At 45.1% G+C, this 10423-nt stretch overlaps 1 protein-coding gene across 2 annotated transcripts; it reads left to right on the top strand.

The window, feature by feature from the left end:
- The first annotated feature begins 1 nt into the window (after nucleotide 1).
- On the top strand, nucleotides 2-9998 carry TSEN34 (tRNA splicing endonuclease subunit 34). 2 transcript variants are annotated; one of them, XM_032235426.1, is made up of 5 exons: nucleotides 2-273; nucleotides 1547-1803; nucleotides 4435-4597; nucleotides 7286-7540; nucleotides 9576-9998. In XM_032235426.1, the coding sequence occupies exons 2-5, from the start codon at nucleotides 1555-1557 to the stop codon at nucleotides 9761-9763; spliced, it is 855 nt and encodes a 284-aa protein (XP_032091317.1). In that variant the 5' UTR covers nucleotides 2-273; nucleotides 1547-1554; the 3' UTR covers nucleotides 9764-9998. The 2 variants fall into 2 exon arrangements, with proteins under 2 accessions (XP_032091317.1, XP_032091318.1); XM_032235427.1 differs by having other exon boundaries at nucleotides 22-405.
- The last annotated feature ends 425 nt before the right edge of the window (nucleotides 9999-10423 follow it).

Below are 10423 nucleotides of genomic sequence, written 5' to 3'. Positions count from 1 at the left end.
TGTCTCTCTCGCAATTGCTTCCTTTGCTTTGCAAAAGGATCGGCGAGCGCCGCTTCTCTCTTGCTTGTCTCTGCAGCGAGCGTGTCTGGAAGCGAGCGTGTCTGTGGTTTTTTTTCCTCTTCTTCTCTCTTTCTCACCCTTCCCCCCGCTCAGTTCCCTTTTTGGTCCGCTCCCTACTTTGCCTCTAGAAACCAGCCTGGGGCCTTTGCTTGCATTGCGTTATTGGTTCGGGGAAGCGTCTTTCCATCCCCTCGGCCGGTGGCTTTCAAAAAGGTGATTGGAGGATTTCTTTAGCTCCGCGTGGTGCGGGTTGGGGGTCGGAGAGGACCAGGTTGCGCGGTCTGCGCGGACGCGGGAAGCTTGTGCCAGCGCAATAAAGGGAAGGGAGAGGAGAGCCTAGCGACGGTGAGCGTCTTTTTCTTGGGGAAAGAAAAAGGGGCAAAACTGAAAGAGGTGCATAAAGAGGGCGGGGGGCTTCTTTTATAACTTTGCTTTTCAAAGGAAAATTCAGGAGCAAAACCAACAAGAAAACTTTACAAAATGTATGTTTAGTAATAAAAACATTTGAACTGGGAGCGAACTTGGTTTAGAGGTTAAGGCATCCAGTTACAAACCGAGAGTTCTAGTTCTGCCTTAGGCACGAAAGTCAGCTGGATGACTTTGGGCCAATCACTCTCAGCCCAGCCCACCTCACAGGGTTGTTGTGGGGGGAAATAGGAGGAGGAAGGAGTATTGGGTATGTTCATTTTAACAAATAAATAAAAGTGGGATACAAATAAAGCATAAGAAGCTGTAAAATTACTAGAAGCAAGTATCAAACAGGATTGCTGCTGTAAGAGTGTGTATGAAGTAGTACCACTTGTATAGTAAAAGTGAAAGGTCGAAAATAAAGGACTTCAACTTAACAATTATTTGTTTAGTAACTATTCTAAGTCACTGAAAAAAGTGACGGGATTGTTTTTCACACTTACAACCATTGCAGCATTCCCATGGTCACATGATCAAAATTCAGTTATGACGGTTACAATGCCCTGGGGGGATCATATGATCGCCTTTTGTGATCTTCTGACAAGCAAAGTCAATGGGGAAGTGAGATTCACTTAGCAACCATGTTACTAATTTAGCAACTGAAGTTATTCACTTAACTGCGAATGGTTGTAAAATGATACAAAATTGACTTAGCTACTGTCTTAGCAACAGAAATTTTGAGCTCAGGTGTGATTGTAAGTCAAGGGTTACCTGTATAATAAAGGACATGTAGTCATCCATAAAATAGCTGAATTTAGGGTTGAGCTGGGACGGGAGGCTCCAATGTTCTCTTACAGGAACTGGGGAGGTATTTTTATCTCAATCTCATGCATTTTGTGTGGGTTAGATTTTTGGAGGGAGACAGGGTGTCTAAAGCTATAATAAAGTTCTTGTCTGTGTTAAAAAAAAAAATCATCATCTGGTTGTAAAGCTTACTGGGAAATCCCCATGAATTGCTGAACCTTCCACCTTCCATACCTGAATAGCTTTTTACTTCGGTCCTCTTCTGATGTTGCAGGCTCAGGCATGATCCGAATCCACCTCTTGGAAGGAAAGGCATTTGTGTGGAACTACGCAGATGTGCGGCGGATCCGAGAGGAACATTGCATTGTCGGCGTGCTGGTGGGCGCATTGCCTCGGAAGCCACGGCAGAACGTGAGGCTTGGGCTGCCCTTGGAATTGCTCCCTGAAGAGGCTCGGCTGTTATTGGACAAGGGTTTGGCAATCCTGGTTAGGAGCCCAACATCTCAGTCCCTTGGCCATGGGAAGAACCAGGTAATGATTTAAGCCATCTTTAACTTTTGATTTAAAAGTGAAGGATAAGCTAACTTGTTCCCAAACTCTGCAAAGGGCAGAGATCAATAGCCTACAACAGGGGTATCAAACTCAACTTCATTGAGGGCTGCATCAGGGTTGGGTTTGACCTCATGGGGAGGACGTATGCGGGGGGGGCATAGTCAGCTGACCTCACTCACGTCAGGGGTGCCTGTGGTGACTTAAGCGCTCTGCCAGGAAAAACGGGCTCCGAGATGTTTTAGGCTGCAGTGGCCTCCTGCAACCTTCTGCCAGCAAAAATGGAGCTTGGAATAGCCGCACGCAGCCCTCCCAAGTTCTGTTTTTGCTGGCAGAAGCACCATGGACTGATCCTTCGCTGTTTCCAGGGCCAGATCTAGCCCCTGGGCCTTGAGTTTGACTGTTGTGACCTTCTAGGGGCCAGCAGAACTGGGAGCAGATTCGGACAGTGAGGAGGTTGGGGAGGAACATGGGCCAGTCCTGGAGTCTGGGGAAAGCTCTGATGAGGGCTCTGTGTCGGAGGCAGAGAGGAGGCCAGGGCCATATGCCAGTTATCAGCTGCCTTCAGAGTCAGACATCAGTGAGGCAGACAAACAGCTGGAGCCTGTTCCCAGTGTGTGCATGTGCAGAGTTGCCGGACGAAGAAAACAGCTAAAGAACAGGGCTCGGCTTGGGAGTAAGGCCACAGGTGGACGATGAATCGCCCCTCCCAGAGGAAATAAAAGAGGAGGGAAAGGGGAGTGGAGTTTGCAGGAGACAATTAGTTTGCTTAATTGCTTCATGACTCTCCGAGACTCCTTGCCAAGTTTTGCAGAGATCGGCTTGGCATCTCTCCAAGCCAGATAAGGTCTGTGACTGTAAATCCTTCCTTGAAAGACTTTGCTGGATGTAAATGAGCAGAATTCACAGCCAATTAATAAAAGGGTTTTTTGTCAGAGCCAGAAGTTTGCTTCATGCTCTTGGGAAGCCTCAGCCAGAACATTGACACCCTTGGTCTACAATGTTTTGAGACATTCCTCTGCAAGTGGGCTTTGACTTACAACAGCAATTTAGGCCATTGCTAAGCAAGGTGGTTGTTAAGTGAGTTGCACCTGATTTTATGATTTATTTTTTTGCCATAGTTGTTAAATGAATCACTGCAGTTATTAAGTGAATCATACAGTCAATCAGTAAGTTTGGCATTTCCCTTTGACTTTTGCTTGTTAAAAGAAGGTCAGAAATGGTGATCACACACCCCAGGATGCCACAACTGTCATTAATACATGCCAATTGGCAAGCGCTCAAATTTTAACCACATGACCTTGGGACTCTCTTGACAGTCACAAGTCTGAGAACTAGTTATAAGTCACTTTTTTCAGTGCTGTTGTAACTTCAAACTCTCACTAAAGAAATGTTGTAAATCAAAGATTACTTGTAATTTCTTCCAGCAACAAATTTATGATGTAGTATTGGTATTTTTTCAACACCCATTTATCCTTTTTCTTCCCCTTCCTCCCCAGCTGTGCAGTAAAGTAAAATAAGCTCAGACATTACAATTGGAATAGCCAAGAAGTTGACATCAGTTTATGTTTTATAGTTTCTCTTCCTAAGAAACTATATTTCTTCCTATTTGTGCAGCAGAGTTAAAGACCAAAGGATGTGTATAATTTCTAGCTGCCAATGGGAGCTATCCAAAATTTTGTGAAAAAAAGAAGGTAGTAAAAATTCCAAAGCAATTTCAGTAGATCCTTTTGCTTTTATGTTACTTTTCAGTTGGCAATGGATGTTTCCATGTATGATGCAGAAGGTGTATAAAGAGGTACCTCATTTTGCTGCATATAAGAGTTGCAAGTTAGAGCTCTAACTTGGATTATTCTGGAGCTCAGAGAAAGGAATGATGTTTATCAATAGCAATAGCACTAGACTTATATACGCTTTACAGTGCTTTACAGCTCTCTCTAAGCGGTTTGCAGAGTCAGGCTATTGCCTCCAACAATCTGGGTCCTATTTTACCCACCTCGGAAGGATGGAAGGCTGAGTCAATCTTGAGTTGGTGAGATTGAACTGCTGCTAGCAGTCAGCTGAAGTAGGCTACAGTACTGCACTCTTAACTACTGCGCAACTTTAGATCTACCGTATTTTTCGGACTATAAGATGCACCAGTGTATAAGATGCACCACGATTTCGACGAGGTAAATAAGAAAAAGTTTTTGTCTTCCCTGCCCCCCCAGGAGCACTCTGCAGGCTTCAGCAGGGTTGGGGTAAGGCAAAAATGCCCATGTTTTTCACCAAAACGGGGGCATTTTTCCCTCCCCACAGCCCGACTGAAGTCGGCAGAGTGCTTCTAGAAGATGGGGGAAGGTAAAAAAAACCTGTGTTTTGGTGAAAAATGGCTTGTTTTTCACCCATTTTTCACAAAAATGTGATGCGGGGGCAGGGCTTCCATTGGCCCAAAATGGCTGTATTTGGTGTATAAGACGCGCCAACATTTCCATGCTCTTTTAGGGGGGAAAAGGTGCTTCTTATACTCCAAAAAATATGGTAATCATGTCCCCTTCCAGTATTCCTAACCAGAATGGCCAACCTGACTGGAAGATTGCTTATGTATATTGAGCTTGCTGCTTTGTGTCTCAGGACGCCTTATTCTCAGAGAAAGTGAATGCCTACGAGAAAGAGCTAGAGGAGAACTACCAGGAGCAGCTGAGGCTCTCTGCAGAACAGAAGAAAACCATGATGGAGTCCCTTGCAGACCATATAAGCCAGGGCCGAGCAAAGAAACGGCAACGGAAAGGAGGAGGTGAGACAGTGTGTACATTTGGTTATTACTATTTTTCATTTGGAGTTTAGAAACCCTGAAACCATTGGACAGGTTGGACCAATCCTGAGTCATTTTTTCATTGTTAAACGAAGGAAGTGCTTAAGCAGAGTTAGGATGTCACAAATGGAAGAGAATATACATGTCCCAGGATAATGTTGCAGGATCCAATCTGGGTCGGTCACCGGGATCAGAGGTTTCGTCTTCAAGCTTTTGGACTCGTGGTGGAGCCCATCCTCAGGGAAATCTCTCTAGCAGAGTGTCTATCCTCTAGCATACCCTGCTAAAGAGAAGGTGACCAAACTATACTGAATTGAATTGAATTTTATATTTCTATGTCGCCCTTTTCCCAGAAGGGATTCAGGGCAGCTCACAACCCAAGTCGGGGGGGGGGGGGGGGGATAGGGGATACAAATAGGGAGGGAAAAAAAACATAGACAAACAATACCACAATTTTAAAAACAACTCAACAGACACACCATTCGAGCGGGGACAGGAACTCATCAGCCCCAGGCCTGTCGGAACAGCCAGGTTTTAAGGGCTTTGCGGAAAGCCTGGAGGGTGGTGAGGGTCCGAATCTCCACAGGGAGCTCATTCCAGAGGGCCGGAGCAGCCACAGAGAAGGCCCTCCTCCAGGTGGTCGCCAGTCAGCATTGGCCAGTGGATGGAATTTGGAGGAGGCCTAATCTGTGGGATCTAATCGGTCTATTGGAGGTAATTGGCAGCAGGCGGTCTCTCAAGTACCCAGGTCCAATACCATGAAGGGCTTTATAAGTGACGACTAGCACCTTGAAGCGAATCCGAAGACCAATAGGCAGCCAGTGCAGCTCGCGGAGGATAGGTGTAACGTGGGTGTACCGAGGTGCACCCACAATCGCTCGCACGGCTGCATTCTGGACAAGCTGAAGTCTCCGAATGCTCTTCAAGGGCTGCCCCATGTAGAGCACATTGCAGTAGTCCAGTATTGGATCCTGCAGACTATGGTATCCCAAGGATTCTGTTTGAAGTGTCTACATGTTTCTGTCCCCAAACTACCTTCCTGAGGTTGACAGCTCTTACTGTGCTTCCTCCCCAAAAAAGGCCTCATTTTTAAGCGTGCACCTACCCCAAAAATAAGCCCTAATGAAGGTGGTGGGTGTGGCCAGCAGATGGTGAGGTGTGGCCAGGAGGTGGCAAGTGCATGTGGGTTGTCGGTGTTTGGCAGTAGTCACAGCCCATGCAGCACAGGGAGTTCCCAGTTCAACCAGTAGACGGAGGCGTCTCTCGGCTTTCCCATGTTCCTGCGTGTGTCCTGATGGCCTGCCTCCCCCATGCTTCTGCCTCTGCTGCTTGGACAGAGAATCAACTCACCTGTGCTGTGTGGGCTGTGCAGTCCCAGAGTGTGCTAAGGGACCAGCAGGCTGCAGCTGATCCGTCAGTCCCTGCATGTTTGCTGTCTCTCGTGCATGTGGCAGGGGGTTGGGTGCCCAGCTGGATTGATCACCCTGAAACTGTGTTTCCCTGAAAATAAGCGCTAGTGCTTATTTTGGAGCCCCCCAAAATATAATACTGGATCTTATTTTGGGGGAAACACGGTAGCACTATGAGCTATAATATCCACACCCAGGAGCATTTTTTTAACCCATTGCAGCAGTAGATCCAACATTAAATTTAGCTGTTGATATTTACTACTAATAATACCATAGAACCTCCTGCTCTGCAGTTCTGTCCATGCTTTCTCCTATGTGATGTCACCATTGCTAGCCTTGAATTTACAGTGACAGACAGCAGGGCATACAAAGTGGAATTTAATTTATGGCAAAAGTAACGAATTATTATTTTTCAATATTTGATTGAAAAAACCTACACTACGTAGATCAGGGGTGTCACCCAAGGCCCACAGGCTGGATCCTGCCCATGAGGTGCTTAGATCTTGCCTGTGGGACTGCCCTGGAACAGCGAAAGACTAGGCCGTGGTGTCTCTGCCAGTGAAAGTGGAGCTTGGGAGGGCTGCTCCGTTTTCTCTGACAGAGTACTCGGGCCACCCCAGGAACTCCCGACACGAGCAATGTCGAGCTGGCCACTCCATCCACCCCGGCCTCCTGAAGTCAAACACAATCCTGATGCGGCCCTCAACGAAATCGAGTTTGACATTCCTGATGTAGGTAATCCACTAGTTACAACCATAACAGAGACTGCCCATCACAGTTGTAATGTGATTTTTTTTGTGGTGGTCATTAAGCAAGAAGCTGTGATCATTAAACAAACACCAGGATCATTTAGCAATAACTTGCTGTGGACACAGTTTTGCTGAAAACTGGAAGTAAACGTCACTTCTTGGCAAAACTGTCATAAAATGGAGTCACATGATCTTGAGACGCTGTTGCTGAGCATTCAAAATGGGGCCATGTGACAGGCATCCATTGGAACTTTGAATCCAAGTTGTAAATATCTCCCCAGGTAGGTCTTGTCAGAGCTTTGAATGGTTGCTAACCAACTGGTTGTATGTTGAGGACTACCTGCATACAGAGAAAAATGTAATTGTAGAAATTTGAGGGACTTTGGTTCAGCAGCTGTATCCTGAAGAGAGGTGGGGGTTGGTTTTTTAGCCTATTGTATCTGGGCAGGAAACTGTTCGTTTACTGAAGACATTCAAAAGAAAAATTAGATCACCTCTTCTTCCCTTCCTAGATCTCCTTGCAGAGCCTGCAGAGTCTGGTTCCTGTTTTGTATTTCCCCGAGAATCAATGGTGATCCAACTCCCCACTGCACGGAGTCAGATAACTCAAGAAGAAACAGTAGACTGGCATGTGGCCTCCCAGCTCTGGCCTTATGCTGGACAAGAGCTTCATGAAATGCGCTACCTCATTTTCCGGGACCTTTGGGAACGAGGTTATTATGTCACAACTGGGAGCAAATTTGGAGGTGACTTCCTCGTTTATCCAGGTGAAGGCAGTTTTCTCAGAGATTTTACAAGAATGTTTGTGTGTGGGAACAGTACAGGTGGTCCTTGGCTTACAACAGTTCGCTTAGTGACCAAAGTTACAACGGCACTGAAAAAAGTGACTTATGACTGTTTTTCACACTTACGATCATTGCAGCATCCCTGTGGTGATGTGATTTACATTCGGATGCTTGAAGACTGACTCACATTTATGACGGTTGCAGTGTCTTGGGGTCATGTGATCACCTTCTGCAACCTTCTGACCAAAGTCAATGGGGAAGCCAGATTCACTTAACTGTATTACTAATTTAACAAATGCAGTGATTCACTTAACAAATGTGGTGAGAAAAGTCATAAAATGGGGCAAGACTCGCTTAACAAATGTCTCACTTAGCAACATACATTTTGGGCTCAATTGTGGTTGTAAGTTGAGGACTACCTGTATTGAGTCTGCTGAGGGAGCCTCTTCAAGTGAAGAATGATGACTTAAAATTTATATCTGTGAGGAAGTGAAAGCAAATATAGGTAAATGTGTCCCTTCATTGTTGTCTGTGGCCTAAGTGTGAAGCCACGCTACCCTGGGCTTACCCCATATTTGATGCTATAAATCAATGATTGTAGCACATAGGGATTATAAACCAGTACAGGCTTAAGATAGGCTTAAGCTATAGAAAGATCTTGACAAACTTGAACATTGGGCACTATCTAACAAAATGAAATTCAATGGTGGAAAAAAGTAAGGTTCTACATTTAGGCAAGAAAAACAAAATGCACAGGTATAGAATAGATGGTACCTTGCTCAATAGTAGTAACTATGAGAGGGATCTTGGTGTCCTAGTGGACAATCACTTAAATATGAGCCAGCAGTGTGCAGCAGCTACCAAAAAAGCCAATACAGTTCTAGGCTGCATAAACACAGGGATAGAATCAAGATCACGTGAAGTGTTGATACCACTTTATAATGCTTTAGTAAGGCCACACTTGGAATACTGCATCCAGTTTTGGTTGCTGCAATGTAAAAAAGATTTTGAGACTCTAGAAAGAGTGCAGAGAAGAGCAACAAAGATGACTAGGGGACTGGAGACTAAACATATGAGGAACGGTTGCAGGAACTGGGTATGTCTAGTTTAATGAAAATAAGAACTAGGGGAGACATGATAGCACTGTTCAGGGGTTGCCACAAAGAAGAGGGAGTCAAACTATTCTCCAAAGCACCTGAATAAGAAGCAGTGGGTGGAAACTAATCAAGGAGAGAAGCAACTTAGAACTGAGGAGAAATTTCCTGACCGTTAGAATAATTAATCAGTGGAATAATTTGCCTCCAGAAGTTGTGAATGTCCCAACACTGGAAGTCTTTAAGAAGATGTGGGATAGCCATTTGTCTGAAATGGTATAAGGTTTCCTGTCTAGGCAGGGGGTTGGACTAGAAGACTTGCAAGGTCCCTTCCAACTCTGTTATTCTATTCTAACAAGCTAAGACAACCACGTGATAGCTTATTACAATGTTACTGTCATACTATATGTGAGTTGTACAGGCAGGAAAAGTAAAAAGGATATTGGAGTGGGAATGGGGACTTCACAAACATGGAGTGAAATAGCCTCCCTCAAAACTGCTGCAATCCATCTTCCTGAATTTGGTATTCTCCAGATATATGAGACTTTATAATCTAGCAGACAAGATTGTCAAATAAAGGCATTTATAATAGATGATTCCCCAAAGCTCATGTATTAAGGAATATATGCCTCTTTTTTCATTAATTTAACTATCTCTGGATATTATTTGTTGCCTATTTAACTGCACCTATCCCAAAGTTTTTTAAGAATGAGTTTGCGCATGCAGACTATAAAGAAGTCCTCAATAAACTGTTCCAGCAATTTTCTGGCAGGGCAAATGGCTATTAAGAACAATTTTTAATTTTTCTATTGATGAGAAGTACATAAAACAGGTTTTCTTTCGTACTACCTAATGAGCAGATGTTGACGCCATGCTGAGACCAGCCTTACCACTTTGCTAACTCTTCTCTCTCCTCTTCATAGGCGATCCCATGAGGTTCCATGCCCATTACATCGCGCTCTGTTTTTCCAAAGATACCCCCATCTCTCTCTATGACATCATCAGTGCTGGACGCCTTGGCACCAACGTCAAGAAGACCGTCCTGCTCTGTTCAGTGGAACAAGAAGGGACTGTAGCATATACATCCCTACAATGGAGTGGGATGCAGTGAGAACAGGGAGAAAAGGCTTGGATCCTAGGATTGGCATTTTCAACAGTGGTGATGTCTGGAATTGTTAGGATGTGCTTGGACTGTTTTTTGTCAGGACAGCCTGACCTACCCAATTATGGGACGAAGCATACTGCTTCCGTTTTCACCTTTCAGCCCCAATGAAGGAACTGTCACAGGCAGTCGCTTTCACAACAAACTATTTGTGTTGGTAAAACAAAAATTCAGTATGCTTGGACTGTCGCCTCTTCTTTGTCTTCCAGAGCAGGGGTCCCCAAATCCACCCACCCCCCGTGCCACGGCTCACTACTGGGTTGTGAGATTTTCAGAACCAGACCATGGAAGTGATGTGCACACACAGGCCCAGTTAGGTGAGCAGGTATGTGCATGCTCCATTTGCAGGCGCAAATGCCTACCACTGATACAAATGGATGTGCACTTGCCAGCTGCTGTTGTGGATCCATCCCCTCTCCTCCCCCCCCCCCTTGATGTTCTGCATAGCCGGAAAGATTGGGGAGTTCTGTTCCAGAGTTCCCAGAATTCTCAGATACCATGCGTAAAAGTACTGGGGATGCTTGGAGTTATAGTCTCAATACATCTGGGTTGAGGAAGTTTGTTATGTTGACATTAGTCTGAATTATGGCAATTGGGGATTGGAATTTT

The sequence above is a fragment of the Thamnophis elegans genome, chromosome Z (genome assembly GCF_009769535.1).
Source record: "Thamnophis elegans isolate rThaEle1 chromosome Z, rThaEle1.pri, whole genome shotgun sequence".
Lineage (NCBI taxonomy): Eukaryota > Metazoa > Chordata > Lepidosauria > Squamata > Colubridae > Thamnophis > Thamnophis elegans.
Note: the sequence above shows the minus strand (reverse complement) of the source record. Positions and strands in the feature narration are given on the sequence as shown.